The sequence below is a fragment of the Podarcis tiliguerta genome, assembly GCF_965153285.1.
Source record: "Podarcis tiliguerta genome assembly, chromosome: 10".
In the NCBI taxonomy this organism is placed as follows: domain Eukaryota; kingdom Metazoa; phylum Chordata; class Lepidosauria; order Squamata; family Lacertidae; genus Podarcis; species Podarcis tiliguerta.
In genome coordinates this window covers 23,322,361-23,341,620 of record NC_139543.1, presented here as the reverse complement: position 1 = coordinate 23,341,620, position 19,260 = coordinate 23,322,361, and the positions used below count along the sequence as shown (strand labels likewise).

The following is a 19,260-nucleotide window of genomic DNA, read 5'->3' as shown; positions in this document are numbered from 1 at the left end:
CAGGTGTATTTTGGGACGCTATGCCCAAGCTGTTGCAACAGAAAGGGGATGAATGTTATTTCTTTTTGCCGTGTATTAGCTTGCAGTTGCATTCCATCCTTGAAAGGCACATGCCTGTTTTTGCCCGTTTCTTTCTAAACACCAATGAAGATGTAATGTTGGACCCGTATGTGCATGAGTTGAAGTAAAGAGATGACTGGAAGGGAAATGGCTGGAAACAGAACCAGGATGAGCAAGTATTTTCTACAAACATATGGCATGTGTTTATCGAATACAACGCCAGCTTTGTCAGAAATTGGTTTAGCTTGCACATGTTTCAGATTCTTGAAGTACAAGAGAATGGGTAAAAGGCGTCCTAGATGACAAAATTTGGTGTTACTGAATCATAAGTATGCGTCCCTGATATGGCCAGTTGGTCTACCAAGTGCTTATACAGTTACTCCTGTCGCACCTTCCTGCAGATTTTTATAAAAGGCCATGCCACTAGCTCTGAAGCCTCAGGAAGATGAAATCCCATTCAGTAATGAAAGTCAGCATAAGGAAAGAACTGGAACAAACTGCAAGACTTCAGTATGCCCACAGATCCTTGAGGTGCAACATTGCAGTGTGCTTTGATGTTTGTCCCTTGAAGAGCAGTTTTTGCCTTTTTGTGTTCCATCTCTTTTCTTTTCAGGGCACTTGTTGTTCTCCTAGTAATCTCTAGATCTTGCTTCCCTTTCCCAATGTGCTTCTGGGGAATCCTGCTCCTGTGTCTGATTGTAATCAATCTGGCAATGTGGTAGGGAAGCAGAAGAAAACAAGCTGCTTGTGAATATTTACATAATAGTGGTGCATAACAGCACTCACTATGTTACAGCAGCTCAGTTCTGTCACAGGTGAACACAAAAAAGGGTTTGTTTGAATTATTTCTATGCCACTCTATTTGGGGGGGGGGACTTCTAATTTACGGCATATTTATGTTATCTGTTTATAAAAATATTTATAAAACTACTCCCTCATAAAATGTCAAGGCAGTGTACAATAATATATGCAGGTAAAATATTAGATATCAAGAGAATTATACAAAATAACTACCACTACTGTCTCCTTTGGAAAAAGCTAAACTGAATAGACCTACCAGTATAAAAGGTCTTCAAGACAGACCTGAAAGTTAGTAGTAAGGATCTGCTGAAAGAGCATTCCACAGCATGAGACCAACAACAATGAATGCCTATGTTCTAGCTGAAGCTATCTGAAATGCAATGGACAACTAACAGCGTTCCTCTGGATACTATTGGTGGTAAAGCTGGGCTTATAAGGGCTCAGGCAGTCCTTAAGGTGTCCTAGGTTCAAGTTCAGGCCTTTGTGTACAAGCACCTTATAGGAAAACCATCACCAATAAGGTTATGCCAGTGGAATGTCATCTGATGTTTAAGGAGTCAGTGTGATAACTAAATGGATGGTGACATGCCTTAGATCAGAAAAATCTGGATTCAAATCCCCATTCTTCTATTAAGTTCACTGAGTGGCTTTTGGCATTCTAACCCTAACTTATCTTAGAGCTGATTTAGTGGTGACGAAGGTGTCCTGTGAGCCAGGAAGTCATCAGTTCAAACCTTGTCTCAGCCATGAACTCACTAAGTGGCTTCAGGCAAGCTACCATTCTCTTTCATACTCTCCATCTCCTTACACACATCTTGCATCTCACCATCATAGGTTTGTTGTGAAGATAAGAAGTAATGTATGTCAAGTACATACTGACTGGGACTGATGGGAGTTGTTGTACAAAACAACTGGAAAAGCCAGGTTGGCAAAAGAAGAGAGGTGCCCAGGTGTTGATCCATTTCATTATTCAGCAGTATTCTCAGCTGTGTTAAGGCCTGAGTAAACTCATGGAAAGCTCTCAGATTCCAAAGCCTTCTTGTTCCTCTGCCGTAAAGGACCCTTAGGAATATCTCGTCTTGGCTGTGCTTCCAGCTAACATTGCAATTTAGGATGTTTCCGGGCTTGTGACTTTTCAAAATTGTCTTTAGGAGTAAAAACAATGTCTTCCCTACTGAAAAACCTTAGCAGGTGTTTTAGGCACATTCTTTTAGTGCAGTTCCGTTAGAAGGGTAATGATTACAAGCAGAAGTGATTATGTCTGAAATAGCTTTTCTAATTAAATTCCAAGCTCCAGTTATTATCACTACCAAAATTGGGTTTCTTAAAATAGTAGATGTTAATTATACTGAATTAAAATCATACAAATAAATCTTTATCATACAAGTAAAACCTTTTAAAGTTATTATCTGATAACTGTTCTAAGTGTTATGGATGGTTGGAAGCAAGAGCGTCTAGTATCCAACAAATGGGGAGGAAAACAAGCTTCCCGCACCCAGTCCTTTCCTATATATCATATGCATAGGTTTCAAACATCTCTACTTGGGTTTTATGTCCATTATATTTGACTCGCACAACAACAACACCCATGAATTATTAGCGTTTGTTCCTGCTCCTGCTTTTCTTACAATTATCTAGAATTGTGAAATAACTACCAAATAATAAGAAATCACCTTTGTTGCAGCATAGTTAGGAGTGGCATTTTATTTTATTTAAAAAAACGTAAGCCCTGCTACAGGGAAGTAGCATTAAAAGTGTGCATGCTCCACCAAGATATGTAGCTCCAGATACAGCAGGAATATAGTCTGGAGGTAACGATCATACCCACTTATTACCTGAGAACCCCTGCCCCACCACATACCATTTCATATAGTGGTATTTTCCCCCTTCTTTTCGATAAATCCCATTCCACAATATGTGATTTGGGGCCACGTAGGTGGTGGCACCACAAGCACAGAATGTCCTTTCTAGGGAAGTCGAGCAGTCTGCTTCATATATTGATTCTTGGCAGAGTGTAAAAAAACCCTTGTGTTCTTTAGCATCAAATAACACAAGACTGTGCATGCCTATGCTTTTCCTGGGTTATAGGATTACAATTTTACTATAGGAATGGTATATAGTGTAGAATATTTCAGCATTTTGAAATGCTGCCACTTTTCTTCTTATGTTTAACATAACAATTAAACCTTATTATTTGAGTAGGGGTAACTTTAGGGAAGTGTATCTTGTTGGGTCGAAAACGGCTTCGCTGACTGAGGATCCCTTCCAGAGTACAATTCAAAGGGCTCATGCCTATCTTTAAAGCAGGGGCAGGGAACCTCAGGCTGTGGGAACTTGAGGCCTCTCTGTCTGTCCCTGCTGGACTCTCCCTGGGCCATATTCACTCCCTCCTCCATATCATTTGCTTGCTCCACACCCACCATGTTTTTACCTGATTGGAATGTGTCGCTGAACTCGGATAATGTTTTTTGCCTGCCTGGGTGGAGATTAGAGGTGTATATGTGAGTAGGTACCGAAACATGCAAAGGTAAAACTTGCAACCGCTGCTCTGTCCACTTCTGTTGCTGGTTCTGTCAGTCCTGGCATGTAGCCCTCAGAAGGTGTCATGGACCGGATGGGTGCAGAGCCCTGGTGGAAGGCACCAGCCAGGGAACCCCCAGGGTGAGAAAGCTCAGAGGCAGCCAGTTGGTGGTGGGTTGAGTGGTCACAGGGAGAAGGAGCAGACTGGGAGGTGGAGGTGTCAGAGGCAAAAGCGGCTAAACAGTTGTTTAGTGAAAAGGAAGAGGCTGCGGCAGAGCACAGTTCAGACTCCGAGGCAGAAGCCGGGGAGTCTCCCCCTTCTGCTGCGACCAGCTTGCCTCCCCCCTGGTCTCCTAGAACACACAGAGAAATGAAGCGATTGTGCGCCAATACAGCCTGAGGCTCCTTGAGAAAGACTCTGAAGAGGAGTCCTAGTGGGCTCTGGGAAGGCAGGGACCTTCAGTCCTCGCAGCTGCTTCATTGGGACAAGACCTCCCAGAAAGAGTTGATGAGACCACTAGGCCAGAGTAGTGGTTTGTTCCCTTGACTAAATAATTAACTTCACTGGCCTCAGTTGATTTATTGTTTTGCTGCTGACCTACGTCTGACTCCAGCTCTGGCAAAATGTTGCTCAGAAAGGAGAGAGAGCTCAGTTGGTAGAGCGTGAGACTTTTAATCTCAGGGTAATGGATTCCAGCCACACGTTGGGTGAAATATTCTTGCATTGCAGAGAGTTGGACGAGATGATCCTTGTAGCTCCTTACAACTCTCATGATTTTATGAATTCATCTTATTCAGGAATGTAGCCCTCAAGCTGTGGAAGATGCCCCACCGCTCCTTTAAAGCCTTATACGGCTTGGTCCTTGGCCGGTGCTTCTCCTACACTACATGAACCTTCCTGCACACTGAGGTCATCTTCAGAGGGTCTTTTCTAGCGCCTTTGAAGGGTGCTTGAGTGACACTAGACAAAGCAGCATTTCAGCTGTTGTGCCCTGTTTCCGGAATGCTCTCCTGGAAGGCTTGCCTGAAAATCTCGTGTTTTTCAGCACCCAGGAGACAACCCAGGCTCTTTAAGGGCAGTAGTAAAAAAGATGATATCTGTGGAATTGGGGCCTTTAAAAAAAAAAAAAAGTAAATAGGTGCAGGGGAGTCCTGAGCCAGAATGCTGTGGGTGAGGCAAAGGGGCTTTTGCTGCATTTCTGATCCATATTGCCCCTGCCCCTTGCATCTGAAAGTTTTCCCCCCAATGTAGACAGCAGGCATGGGAGGTCAAATCTGGAGCAAGACACGTGTGTGTGTGTGTGTGTGTGAGAGAGAGAGAGAGAGAGAGAGAGAGGAGGAGGAGAGTTATTTGCACACGCACATACATCACCCCACAAACTATGGTCCCAATCTGGAGCAGGAGCTGCTGTTTGGCTTTTAGAAAAGTCATTTACACAAATGCTAATTGCATGAATGGAGTCTCATCTGGTTTGGCCCTTAAATATGGCTTGTGCTGGTTTTTAATTTTGCTGCTGGTTGGTTGGTTTGTTTTTTACTGCTTTTCTCTCGTATTGTAGTGTTGGTATTATTGTTTCTATTTTGATTGCTTTAATATTACCGTAAGCCGCACTGGGAGTGCTAGCACTGAAGGGTGGCTTGTCTAAACACATGTGACATTCAAGGAGCTTATGGGGAATTCCTGAACGACTCTAATACAACATTTTTATTATTATTATTGTTTCGTGATTGCCTTGAGGAGTTGTTTTTTTTTATTAGAATAGCAATGAATTAAACTTTAATGTTTAAAGCAAAGGTATGTCTCTTTCCTCTCACCCACTCCCTTTTTACCAGGCAGATTTGTAATAGAAAAATAGATTTAACTCTATAACCTGCCAATTTGGCTGTATTTAAGCATTTGCGGATTGTGAATGCATTGGCTATCTGGGGAAAGGCCAGGAAATGGGGTATAGATGAGATCTGTTGGTGGTCTGCACTGCAGAACAAATCGCTTTTGGGAGACTGCTAACCTAAAACCCATTTTATAAACTGATTCAAAGGTTTTTATACATCTTCCGGGACATCTCTGGATCAGGAGATAAAACTCCTCTGCCTGCTCTTCAGAGATCCTTTCTAAAGGGTATCCAGAGAGATCTTTTATCTCTGATCTTGTTGATAAGCACCACAGCCCTGAGATAGAACATAAAATAAAGCCCCTTGGCTATTCTTTAAAAATAAAAATGAGCATCACACACACACATCACAATGCTGGAGGTTGGGTGAATTGATGGGGGGGGGGGCATATAGGAGTAGGTGGAAACACAGAATTTCCTACTGCCACACCCAAGCACTGCAGCATTAAAACATACAAACTCCTAGCAGCAGCCTGAACTGACATAAGTAGTCTAGGAAAGGATTTTTCCTTTGATGCTGCTCCGTGGAACTGATAATATTGGGGTTTGAAAATTTATAGAGTTATCAGTGATTGCCTTGGTTTAATCCTGGAGTGCCCAGTGTGGAGAAGGCAGTAAGAGTTGGGCTTTTTCCTTTCTTTTTCTTCTTTTTTTGCAAGGGGTTTGCCTCCCTATGTATTTTGGGTGAGGTGTTCTAGGTTTGTTTGTCTAAGAGTGGGGAGGAATCTATGTGCAGCATAATTTTTTATTTGGTGAGATGGGTGTTTCATCGTGCCCACCCAAGAAAATTTCTTAGATTTCCAAATATACCCTTGCGCCCCAAAGGTTGCAAATTTCTGGGTTGACCTGTGGCAAACTATTAGTTCTTCTGTCTGTTGTGCACTGTATAAAGGGGGTGTGATATACAAAAATACATGTGAAACTTAAATGGAAATGAGTTCAAAGCCGTATATTGAATTTATTTATTTGAAACGGATATCCCAGGTTTACTGGCTTCATTCAGATAATATGTGATGCGTTCGTTTTTTAAAATCTCCTGGAACACGTTGCATATAGATATTCTCGTTAGCAGAGGGGGGAAATCTTTTGTGTTTCTAAAATTTTACTGAAGCTTGCCAAAAGAGCTGAGTTTGAGAATGAGATGCAAGACTTGAAGCCGCTACCAATCTTGTTTCCTAATGAAGTAGAAACTACTGTTGTGAGCATTTGAACTAAAGGGCCAAGTTGCTAGAATTGCCACTATGAAACAAAGGCACTCAAGATTGGAATGAAGGAAGCATAATAGCATGCCAATAAAATAGTCGGCTTTATTCAAAGCTTCAGTGACACAGAATTAAACAGGATCTATGCTGCTTCAGTTGAGGACTGAGCCACTCGTGCAGAAAGACCACACTGTCTTATTCTGTGTTTAACGTTTGCTTTGAGAAACAAAGTTGGTGTACCATCTCTGTCCTCCGGAGAGAACCTAAATCAGAAAGTAAGGTTTTCAAGGAGACCTATGTGGTAAATAATATAATGGGATGTATATCCATATGTGTGTGTGACACCCTCAAGTGGCCTCATATAACACCCTCCTCCATTAATGCAGATGTAGCATTTTCTCAACCAACAGTTGCTTGGCTCTGCAAACACTGCTGATCATTGAAATGACACAGATGCTAGTACTGTCATAACACTGGACCATTTAAAGCAAGGGCGAGCAACCTGTTGTTCTTGCTGATGCCTGCATTACCTGCACAGGCAGAGAATGATGGGCAGAGCTAGAGCCTGTTGTAGCTCCTGTTGGGTTAGTGGTGGTATTAATATTATACTAACCCTATTGTTTTTCTGCATTTTTTAAAAGACATAGTTATGCCCTGTTCCCTTTGCTTTGGAGAATTGAAAAATTAAAAAACAGTTGTTGTAACTAAAATAGTGTGATTTTCAGGGTTAATCAGCTTAGGTACTAGGTTTGTGCTGTTGGCCATGGATATGTTTGTGTTCCGTGTTTGGCACCATGGTTTTGTGACCAGAAAGGAAGAAATGTAAGATGCTAATAACTTGGGAGCTTGCGGAACTAGAAAAAGGAATCCTTAGAATGAGTTGTAAGGAGCTTTTGTTCCAGAATTGGCCATTACCCAGGGGAAAATAGTTTTTGATTTGGAAGCCATAAATAAGAGCATTTTCTAACCAGGTCTCACCCCCCTTTTTATCAAATGAACAAGGGAAAAGGGGGGGATACAGATGAGCTAGTGGTTCAGTTGCAGCTTAATCAGTGTCCAAATACATGAATATAGGATGCTTTTTGGTGGTATCCATCCACTTAGTATCGGAAAAACAAGATTTCCCTCTTTTATAAATTCTGGTGTCTTGCTACTGATGGGAACTCTTGGGCAGAGGACCCTCAGTGGCCTTCCACACTGGAATAAGTGGAATATGCAAAGTGATTATCTTGGCCTGCATCCAATTCTCTTGAAAGCAAAAATGATATGACTGTCAAGATGATGCACCCTCTGCTGATCCACGAAGGCCCAGCCTTGCCATTTTTAACCAAACAGTTTGTGGCTGTTTTGATCTGGACTGGTAATTCACAACACTGTAGCTCAGTGGTAGAGCATATGCGCCACATGCCCAAGGACTCACCTTTAATCGTTGGCATCTCCAGGTAGGCTGGGAGACACCCTGGCTAAATCCCTGGAGAACTGCTGCCAGGCAGTGTGGACAATACTAAACTAGCTCCCCATTGTATAAGGCAGTTGCTGTATTCCTTTATTTCAAAACATTCACAACCTATGGCTTGAGGTGCGTACGTTGGAATCGGACGTAGGCATTTTCCTTTTATAATAAAAAACAACAACCCTGGAATATACGTGGGAGGAATGTGTTGTACCTCAGCACACTGGTACCTCGGAAGTCGAACAGAATTCGTTCCGGAAGTCCGTTCAACTTCCAAAACATTCAGAAACCAAGGTGTAGCTTCTGATTGGCTGCAGGAAGCTCTGCAGCCAATCAGAAGCCCCGTCGGACGTTCGGGTTCCAAATAACGTTCGCAAACTGGAACACTCACTTCCAGTGTTCGGGATTCAAGGTACAACTGTATTTATCAGTTACAGTGGTACCTCGGGTTACATATGCTTCAGGTTACAGACTCCGCTAACCCAGAAATAGTGCTTCAGGTTAAGAACTTTGCTTCAGGATGAGAACAGAAATCGTGCTCTGTCGGCGCAGCGGCAACGGGAGGCCCCATTAGCTAAAGTGGTGCTTCAGATTAAGAACAGTTTCAGGTTAAGAACGGACCTCCGGAACAAATTAAGTACTTAACCTGCGGTTGTTGTTGTTTAGTCGTGTCTGACTCTTCGTGACCCCATAGACCAGAGCATGCCAGGCACTCCTGTCTTCCACTGCCTCCCGCAGTTTGGTCAGGCTCATGTTTGTAGCTTCGAGAACACTGTCCAACCATCTCGTCCTCTGCCATCCCCTTCTCCTTGTGCCCTCCATCTTTCCCAGCATCAGGGTCTTTTCCAGGGAGTCTTCTCTTCTCATGATGTGGCCAAAGTATTGGAGCCTCAGCTTCACGATCTGTCCTTCCAGTGAGCACTCAGCGCTGATTTCCTTAAGAATGGATATGTTTGATCTTCTTGCAGTCCATGGGACTCTCATAGAATAGACTCATAGAATCATAGAGTTGGAAGAGACCACAAGGGCCATCGAGTCCAACCCCCTGCCAAGCAGGAAACACCATCAGAGCACTCCTGACATATGGTTGTCAAGGAGACTCCACCACACTCCTTGGCAGCAAATTCCACTGTCGAACAGTTCTTACTGTCAAGAGTCTCCTCCAGCACCATAATTCAAAAACATCAATTCTTCGGCGATCAACCTTCTTTATGGTCCAGCTCTCACTTCCATACATCACTACTGGGAAAACCATAGATTTTACTATACAGACCTTTGTTGGCAAGGTGATGTCTCTACTTTTTAAGATGCTGTCTAGGTTGGCCATTGCTTTCCTCCCAAGAAGCAGGCGTCTCTTAATTTCGTGACTGCTGTCATCATCTGCAGTGATCATGGAGCCCAAGAAAGTAAAATCTCTCACTGCCTCCATTTCTTCCCCTTCTATTTGCCAGGAGGTGATGGGACCAGTGGCCATGATCTTTGCTTTTTTGAAGTTGAGCTTCAGGCCATATTTTGCACTCTCCTTTTCCACCCTCATTAAAAGGTTCTTTAATTCCTCCTCACTTTCTGCCATCAAGGTTGTGTCATCTGCATATCTGAGGTTGTTGATATTTCTTCCAGCGATCTTAATTCCGGCTTGGGATTCCACCAGCCCAGCCTTTCGCATGATGAATTCTGCATATAACCCGCGGTACCACTGTATATTAGAAAGTATTCTCTGGTTTTTATTTTGTTATTTCTTTGCGTTTCACATCTGGTGTTCTAAAGCTGAGATAGTGCCTTGTCAGGGGGGTGGGGGACTGAGAGACCATGACGTGGGACAGGGTCTTGAAACCAGTTTTTTCCAGTGGCTGTTGGTATTTTCTCTTTCTCTGTGACAACTCTTGATATATTTCCGAACCTGCTGCCTCCAGCGAACTGAGACACAACTCTCTCTAATCCATCTGCAGTCCACGTACTGAAATATTTCTAATAACAGGATGTAGCTGAAGAAGATATTAATGACAAAACAGGACTAGTCCATTTTCCCTGTAGTGAGACAGACAATATTTTTCTGCAGGGCAATGAATTTTGGGTGTTTGCACAGGGAATAATATGCTATCCCCATGATTTATTTTAAATGATTTGTAATTTGCTTGATCATAGAGCTCTCCCAGCAGTATACAAATAAGACTAAAGATAAAATACAACTAAAAATCAATTAGAAAACGATTATACATAAAACCATCATCATTAAAACACAGATTAAAGCAGATAAAATCAATAACATTTCTAAAACAAATATAGCATTCTGTGTGCCATTGCTGGGAAAGTTATTCTTTTTTAAAAAAAAAAGTTCTTGTTTTCAAGATCTACCAGAATGATCTACATGTGTGCAAGTATATCTTATATGGAGTGGTATATTACGCCATTGTTCTTTTAGAAAGGCCCTATATAGTGACATGGACTCACTAACTAATAGGAGAAGGAAAGATGTCTTCTTTTTTAAAGCCTGGCCTAATTTGGGCTGTTTCCCTCCAACTGTTGAAGATTTTTGTTCATCTGTTTCCTATTTCTTCCATTCACTTATATTCCGACGCCTCCACTCTGGTACCCATAGCAACACTTGTTAATGCTAATGAAACTGCAGCATCTAAAAACTTCCGTGCTGAACAAAACTGTTCAATGTTGCGGTTAAATACAGTTGCATTTCTGTCAGGCTTGGATTCCTGCAGTACCTGTTTGAAGTAAACTTGGATTACAAGATTTTGGTAACTTTCTGCTCCTCTGAAACCTACACTGTTGGATGCATTTATGCAGTGAAGCCTTGTATTTGTGTAGCAGCAGATGTCTGAGAAGATCGATACATGGCTCATGTAAAATTGACCCAGTTTAGCTGCAGGACGGAGTTGCCTTTTTGAAGTATTAAATTTGCATTCAGTAGATCACTGCTGAATACTGAGGCTGATTGATCTGTGAGATGTGCTGTCTTGGAGCACATGGCTGCTCTGGCTAATTCCCATGTAGCAGTAATAGCATGTTAATGAGTGAAGTAACAGACAAATGACTCCCATGAACTTGAACAAAATGCTAATTCAGTTTATTAGGAAGATCTAAAGCATTTCACAAAACGTTCATGAATTTTACTCAACTGATAAGCTTTCGCTCATCTTTTAGTCAGAAAGCTGGTTGTATCTATTATGCTGGTCTTTTAAAAATTCACTCAGCTTAGATATAGGAGACTATTTTCATACTTAGGAAATCCAAGTTCATGACATTGCAAAAAAAATGTGAAATTTGTGTCCTAGCCCTATTGCCCAGGTGCTGAACAGTTTAATTGTAGAAATTAGGATCTTCTCTATCTTGCTTTTAAAAGCTGTGCCCACATTAGGTGGAGCTGTTTATAATGTCAGATGTCAATAAATGTAGAATATAACGTGTGTAAGTCTGAAATACATAAAGACTATCGAACATCCTTGTATTGGACTCAGTGCACAGTGTTACTTAGATGCGTCCGAAATGCAGAGTTCAGATGGACCCAGAGCCAGGGCAGGGGCAGCCACATCACATATTGGTTTACCCCAATATGTAGACCAGCAGATGGCTGTTTAGACATTTCATGCTACCTTGGCACAAATTAATTGGTCCCAACCTGTCCAGTAATGCCCACTATATTGCAAGAATACAATAAACAGGCACAGTTATATGATAGCTTAGAAGTGCTGTAATTGTACCTGTTCTTTTTCATGTTGTATGAAGCCTTTGGGCTAGAGAAAATGATTTACAAGGTACTCTGACTTCATGATGGCAACCCTAATGCAAAGTTGTGCCTAAAAGCGTTGTCCTGCAACTTCTTAGGGTGATATCTCAGAATATAATGATAGATATCACCAGCCCCTAGACTGAATTGCTAATATTGCATATCTTGTTTAAGGCTTGTGGCTGCATGTCATGCAATTTTATATCTAGTGCTTAGTATTCTAAGCAGCAAAGATCACAAGATAAATATTATGTAACTCCTCTCTAGTTGAAACTTTATGTAGCAGGCATACTGTTCTATTTTCTTTCTAAGTATTATTTTAGGATTTTTATTTTGTTTGAAAACCCCATCTCATTGTTCTACCTTGTTTTCTTGGCTGTATGTTTTTGTTGTTGCTGCATCCCTTCTTGTTTTGGGATTGTTGTCAAGTTTTTCAACTAATCTCCTCGTATTAGCCAGCTGTATTAATGAGATAATAAACCAGGCTTGTTGCTAATGAATTGATTCATTCAACTGCTGAATTTAATTAGAAAGACACTTAACATTCCAGCAGATGTTCTTATTTTGTTTGGGTACAGTTGTATTTCTACACAATGAGCTGACAGACCCATCAGTGTCCATATCTATATGCCCTGCTCTTAAAGACTTGTGTCACAAATGTTATCATGCAGACACTAAGTCTATCAATTCCAGTATCGTTGATGATTGCAGGTATAGTGTCTCTTGCCTCGTTGAGACTAAAGAGAGTTCTTCAACAATGCTCTTGTCAATTTTATCATCAGCTAATCCTAACTCCACTTACCTGGGAGTAAGTTCTATTAAATTCAGCAGGACTTGCTTCTGAGTGAACATGGTTAGGCTTGAACTGCAAGGAGCTTTCCTTCTTCCAGACTGCTGTTCATAGGTTATGCTAGTGAGACAAGTATGCAGGAAGTGTACCTTCCAAGTTTTGTCAGGAAGAAGCAGCCTATTCTATCCTTATCTACAGGTATGCACATTTCCTTGTGACACTGGAGTGTGTGACCCTTTTTCCCTTGAGGGCTGCATTCCAGGGTGGCTGTGGGGAATAATTTGTTGGAGGCCTCATGCCAGAGTGAAAGGTAAATAAGGACACTCCCTTGTTGCCCTTCCTTTCTCTCTTTCTGCATTTTGCTTTTACTCCTGCTTGTAACCCACATGATCTCCAACCAAGAGCCTGGGCTAAGAGCTTCAGGTCCTCTATCTGCACTGCAAGATGCATACCCTCCCGTTCCCCATTCTCCCATTGGTCATTTTGCTTTGGGATCCCAGGGCAAAGTGGACCATAAGGAGTTTTCTCATACAAACTCATACTTCTGGTTCAAATAGCTCAGCATTGTCTACACTCTCTGAGAGTGGCTTTTGGGGAGTTTAGGCAGGATTATTTTTCACCCCTATCTGGACATGCCATGGATCAGGGATCTCCCTGATCCCAGTGGGTCTCCTGGGCAGGTGACCTGACTCTGACCTGCCATTTGGGGAAAAAATCAAGCCTCTAGCTCTCCTAGAAAGAAGGTTATGGAGCAAAATGTGCAGGTACCTAAGGGAATTCTGTGAAATGAGAACATTGTGGCTGCCTTGTGTATATTTTCTGAAATGCTCCCTTGCTATTAGGCAGTAGAAGCATCAATGTGCATGCACACATGTGTGATCTCCATAGCCAGGGCCAGCAGGACATAGTTGGCTTCCCATGGTTGTCAGAAATGGTTGTTGCTCTAATTTTGTGTTATGCCATGCCCTTTCCATGGCAGCCATTTGGTGACTGGTGCCTCCAGCACAATCGCAAAATATGTGATGCGCCCTCTAGTCCAAACAGGTTGTCAACCCCTGCCACAGATTGAATTTGTAATGTGTTGCATGAGCTCTGCTGCTAAGCTGTGACCCTTCTGTAGTGCTCTGTGAGGTGTCAATAACCAATATAAAAGGACAGCCGCGGCACATGCGCTCTTGCAAGAATGCAGCCTCTCATTTGCAAATGGGGAAGTATTTTTGCTATATGTGGCCAAATCCTATCTTGAAATTTGCTCTTTGATCTTTGGGGACATTAGAGATGCAACACCTGATCTGGCTGTTCCTAACGGGAGCAGCGGAAACTGTCCATGTAGAACTTATTTTACATTTGACTTGTAGCCAAAGGTTTAGCATTTAATCATTGGGTAAGCAGACCGTAAGTTTTTCCTGTGAAATGATTCTTGCCACTAGGATGTTGCAGAAGACTGGCTTTTCAGATAGTTGTGTGCACTTTGCAGTAAGGCTACAAGCTTAATCCCATTTATGTTAGAGTAAGCCCCATGGAGTAGGACTTACTTCTGAGTGCACACAGTTAGGTATGCCCTGTAGGTCTGTATATGCCCTCCATTGAAGTGAACTGGGAATTTTACCTGTATGAGGTCTACATACCAGCCTGGGCTGTTGTCACATTTATTACAAACTCCAAGCTGGCCAGACATGGTTTTTCTCCCCTGCTCTGCACCTAACACTGTAAGAAAGTACCGTAATATGCAAGAAGTCTTTGATGCAAAACCAGCCATACAGGAAGTTCATTGCCACCCTTGGCTCATTTGGGAGCAAGGGCAGGATAGAAATTTAATAAAGAAACACCTTTCCATTCTTTTTCCTTCCATTCTATGGAGTGCACAACAAGTCCGTTTGCTGACTTAAAAAAAAAGATTGCTTTTGACACTGAGATAGTCTAATATAATATATTTGTGATTTATAATTATTATTTCTCTTTAGACCACGAAGACTACATTTTGGAGCCACTTTCTCTGCCAGAAAGTCCAGGTGGCATTTCTGCTGTTGAAGGTTCTCCATCTGTGCCTTGTATATTCTGTGAAGAATATTCTCCTGCATCAGAACAAAACCAACTTCTGAAGCACATGATTATAGAGCACAAGCTTGTCATTGCAGATGTCAGGCTAGTAGCAGATTTTCGGAGGTATGTAGTTCTTGCTTAAAATTTGATAAAGCAGCCTAGGACAGAAAATGTCCAGGAAACTAGAACTGGTATATACTGCGACAACCAAAACACAGGATAACGTTCCCAATTAGGCAAAAGAAAACAGACAGATCCCAAAAAACAGTGAAAGGGAGGCTGAAAGGGTATGTGTGTCTGAAGGAAAATGAATTGATATTGATTTATATATATTAGTAACTTTGTATTAATGCAATTGTGTGTTTTTGTAATATTTTGTTTAAGTTGTCTGTTGTTGCTTCTGTTTTTTGTACACCTTTTAGATACGTGTTTAATATATTAAGCAGTATAAAAATTAAATAATCATTTAATCAATGTTTTATGATGCAGCAGGATAGATACATTTTTGTATATAAATAAAAGGCAATTTTGCTAGACATTAATGTAAGAAACTGAGCCTTGGCTGAGAGAGCTGGACCCAGGGACTGTAGAAACAAGGCTGGAACGTGAATGTGTGTGCGCAAAGGAATCCCAAACTTCAGAAACTGGGAGTAAATCATTCTGCAAAAGTAGCCCTGATCATAGCACAAAAACAAATGCATCAGCCTTTTGGGGGCTGGAACGAGAGTTGAGAACCTTAAGGGAGGCAGATCTTTGCATTGACCAAACTGCTTCCTTTTTTTGTTTTGGAGCTCAGGCCTTTTAAGTTCTCCAGATTGGTTGCTATTTCTTGTAAGCCTGTCAAAACTTGTCTATCCATCTCTATGAACTGATTCATACAAGTGTAGATCATTTTCTTTATGGAAGAGGAAACCCATGCAATAAAATGGACAGGTGGAGAGAAAGGCATGGTAAATCCGCTCCTGAAATGTCCTTTTCATTGTCTTTCCATGGTAAACTCTAGATCCTGATAACTCAGTTGAACTTCCTTCCCTTAAAAAGTATTACATGTTGCAGTTGACATGTGATGACCACGCCCTTCTAGGAATACATTGGCCTCAGTGCTAATTGCATATTCTAACTACTAAAGTTCTAGAAGTTCCTATACCAACAGCTGTGCTGACTGGGGCCACAGGTTGCCCATTCCTGATCTACAGCCTATGTTAAATAAACCAATCTACCTGCCCCTCATCAATATGTGCTTTTCAAGGTGCACACGTTTTCTCTAATTGACAAGCCTTATTCAAAACACTAAATGCTGTTGCTTAGCAATTTCACATAGCGTGCATTCCAGTCTGTACATGTGTTCTTTTTGTTGCTCTCTTCTTTCCACTTTGGTATCTGCAAAGCTGCTATGTGTGTCTGGCTTCAGATGGCAAAGATCAGGACCTTTTCTGCACTCAGTTTTTACCATGCATGTGTCAATACGCCAGATTTGAGACGACTGATGTGCACCAAAAATGAATGGGATCAATTTTTCCACTGTAAATGGTTCAAAGAAGACTGAAATGCATAAGCTCACAGTTGCATAGGTTACTTGTGAGTGGAACCCAGTGATCATCTGTCCCCATGTCAGACTCAATGGTTTCATTTTTCCAAGAGACTAAAGAATGGTCACTCAAGGAAAGGTGATCTATAAATAAATGCTGTCCACATATCAACATCCAGGTGAGTTGCCACGGCCTGGTTCATTACATTTCAGTACTGCATATATAAGGCAACTGATTGAATGTGGCAAACAAATGAGAGAAGAATTGATGATAAAGTGGAGTCAGTCTGAGTGGTGATGCTGTTGGCAGATCTGGGGAGGATCAAAAGGGAAGGCTGGGGTGGGGAGAGAAGCAGCTTCATCTTGGACATGTTGAGTCTGAGATGGTGATGACAGCAGTATCAGACAAGCAGGTAAAGACATGCAGGATTGGATGGAAGGAGAGAACTCTGAAGTGGAGAGGTATACCTGGGCGTCATGAACAAGCACATAGGTCAGGTTAGGGAGCCTCTGGCCTCTGGGATCCTAACTAGGTCTGGCACAGGTCCCAAATTCCCCTAAGACCACTTACAACATTGGGTAGAGGTGCAGCAGCCAGTGAGCAAAGCAGGAATGGCCTTGAAGACTCTCAAGTGAGGCTTGCTGTCACTGCTTGTCAGTGGCGACTTCAAGCCTGCTGGGTTTGGCTGCACTACAAAGTTTCCATTGGATGAAAATAGGGTTTAAAGTTGGCACTGGTCCGCATGGACTTCAAGCAGTGCTAGGACCTTCATTTGCAGTGTGACATGAATTCAAACCACACTACAAACCACAGAGAAACAAATGTGTCCCACCTGTCAAAATGGTCCCCCATGGGTGGAGAATCCAGGATTCAGTCCAGAGCTGCAAAAGGTTCTCCACAGATGAAATGGGTAGTTTGGATGCAACACTAAGCCATGGTTTGTTATAGCCATGGTTTGCTGAACAAGCTGGGATCTGGCTAGCAAGTGAGCAAAGAAAATATCATTTGCTTTCCCCCACCACCTCTGCGAGTACACAGCTGCAATCCCAAATGCCTCAGTGGTATTTGAGGACCAGCACAGCCTCACTGCATCACCAGTTATCAGAGGCAAAGGGATTTGTGAAGCTTCTCAGATGGATTCTCAGCAACACAGCATCAGCTCAGAGGGAAATCTCCATGCCACTTTTGTCTTTAGTGATTACCCAGCAGAACCAGACAGCTCTTGTTCAATTTCTGGCTCCTGAGAGAACCTCGGACGTGCAGATCAATGCTCACAACTTTACATCATGTAAAGTGAACTATTTCCATGGACATTTTTAGGCCTGCAAACATTAGTGTCTGTATTGCACCTGGAAATAATTGAAGGCAGCAACTGTTTGAGATCCGGTCCCTACCTTCCACTCCTCTAGACCCTTCCCTCAACATCTGTGTCCACTATTGAACTGAAGGCACACACTTTTGGTTCATTAAGCTGCTTGATTGATGAGCAAGGAAAACAGCTGAAAGCAATAACTTTTGTTAGGGTGTAACAGAGGCTTGAAAGCCAATGCCAGAAACCAGGAAATGTGATGCTAAGAAGCGGCGATTTGCTTCTTAAAAAGTACCGGTATACATAGTCAATATGTAGGACTATTGGCACTGCTGTGTTCAAGTTCTCTGTCAGCTTTCTATGCCTATGTTGCATTTCATCCCATCCTACGAGGACAGTTTGTTTTTCTTGCCAAATTATGGCTCTAGTGTTTTCAAATCCAGAAGTTTCCTTCTTTCATGGGAATGCCATATGGTACTAGGGCACAGAGCTGGCTCTAACTGAGCTTCTTGATATTTGCTTGGATGGAATAATGTAGTTTACTGTCAAGTTGGATAATTAAACTACTAAGCAGGTCTCAGTATTCATGCAGTATACATTTTTCTAGAGACTTGTGACCAAGCACGCACAAAGCACCCATTTATGTTTTGGTAAGTGTCAAGTTTTAAAGCCAAGTAATAAGACGAAAAGAATCTAGGGCAAATAAAATCCGTATAAAAAGTTCGCTTATTCAGCACCGTAAGCTTGCCATGTTTTTCGTTTTTTAAAAATCAAACACTAGTCATTGTGTCTGGTTTCTTCATACAAGCTGAACATTTGAAATTACCTGGTAATGGATTTCCAATTTCCAACTTATCTGTACTGGGAAGATTGTTCTGGCTAAATAGAAATGTCGCCTTATTTGAAAAATGACCTCTACAAAAGACTGGTAGCAATGAGTGGCTCGGTATCCAAATGCTGCAACAAGAATTGCATATTAAGAGTGCAATGAAACGAACAACAGTTTGGGAAATGTTTTGTAACATAGCTGCCTGCATTTTTGCTCCCCCCCCCTTTTTTTTTTTTTTTAAAGATATGCATTGTACTGGAAGAAAAGATTCTCAGAGCAGCCCATTACAGACTTCTGTTGTGTGATAAGAACAAATTCTGAAGCAGCTTTAGGTGAGTGTGTTGTTAATGTAGCCTGCACAGGCCTGGTTTGCAAAATTCCCCACAATCTGCCATTGGACCACCAATTTTGTTGGGACACTTTTTGCTGAACTGTATCAGATGCTGAAGCACTCTTGTTTGTGGGCTTGAGTTCAACAGATTATTTGATTCACTTTAAAATACAAAGTGTGAGTGTCTAGCATTATATCTTGGACTATAAGCTTGTGGGCAATGCCTGTGTTGATTTTTGTACATCTTGCATGCATCATCATCATCTATACTTGGGGCCAAACAAAGGATGATTATGATCGAATGTTAGGGAAGGAGCCCTCTGCCTTAATATTATAGATATTCCCATATTAGTTATAATATTTCTGAAGTGCTCCATTTCACTGATTAGAGGTTTGTAAGGGTGGCTATCGTAGCTGTGACTGTCAAATAAAATTATAAACCTCTAAATAACTGCTATGAGACACAATCAGTTCAGCACCCTGCTTCTGGCCTAGCATCAGGTATTCATTTTTTTAAAAAGGAGAGAAAAATCTTGGCAGTTGTAGAATGCAGTTCAGCTTTAGGAAACGGAGCGTCTAAAGAAAAAGAGGCATAAGAAGGGCTTCAGGCATTTTAAACTGATTCTGGTTCCTTAACCTGTCTGCCTGGAAGATTGGGGTGAGAAGACCAGTTCAGCCTGTTCTGAATTCAAAGTCAGAATGCAGATTTTTTCTTTTTTCTTTCGGAGAATGCTTTCCATACCAGGCAGTGTGAAGCATTGA

General features: G+C 41.8%; 1 protein-coding gene across 2 annotated transcripts in view; it reads left to right on the top strand.

Moving 5' to 3' along the window:
• The window catches only part of ZNF277 (zinc finger protein 277), a 41,326-nt gene that overhangs the window by 1,166 nt on the left and 20,900 nt on the right, over window positions 1-19,260 (top strand). The window contains exons 2-4 of one of the 2 annotated variants that reach the window (XM_083399895.1): window positions 12,572-12,655; window positions 14,422-14,623; window positions 18,411-18,499. In XM_083399895.1, coding sequence (XP_083256021.1) covers window positions 12,572-12,655; window positions 14,422-14,623; window positions 18,411-18,499 — 375 coding nt within the window. The remainder of the gene's footprint in view (window positions 1-12,571; window positions 12,656-14,421; window positions 14,624-18,410; window positions 18,500-19,260) is intronic. The other variant, XM_083399896.1, reaches the window with a different exon arrangement.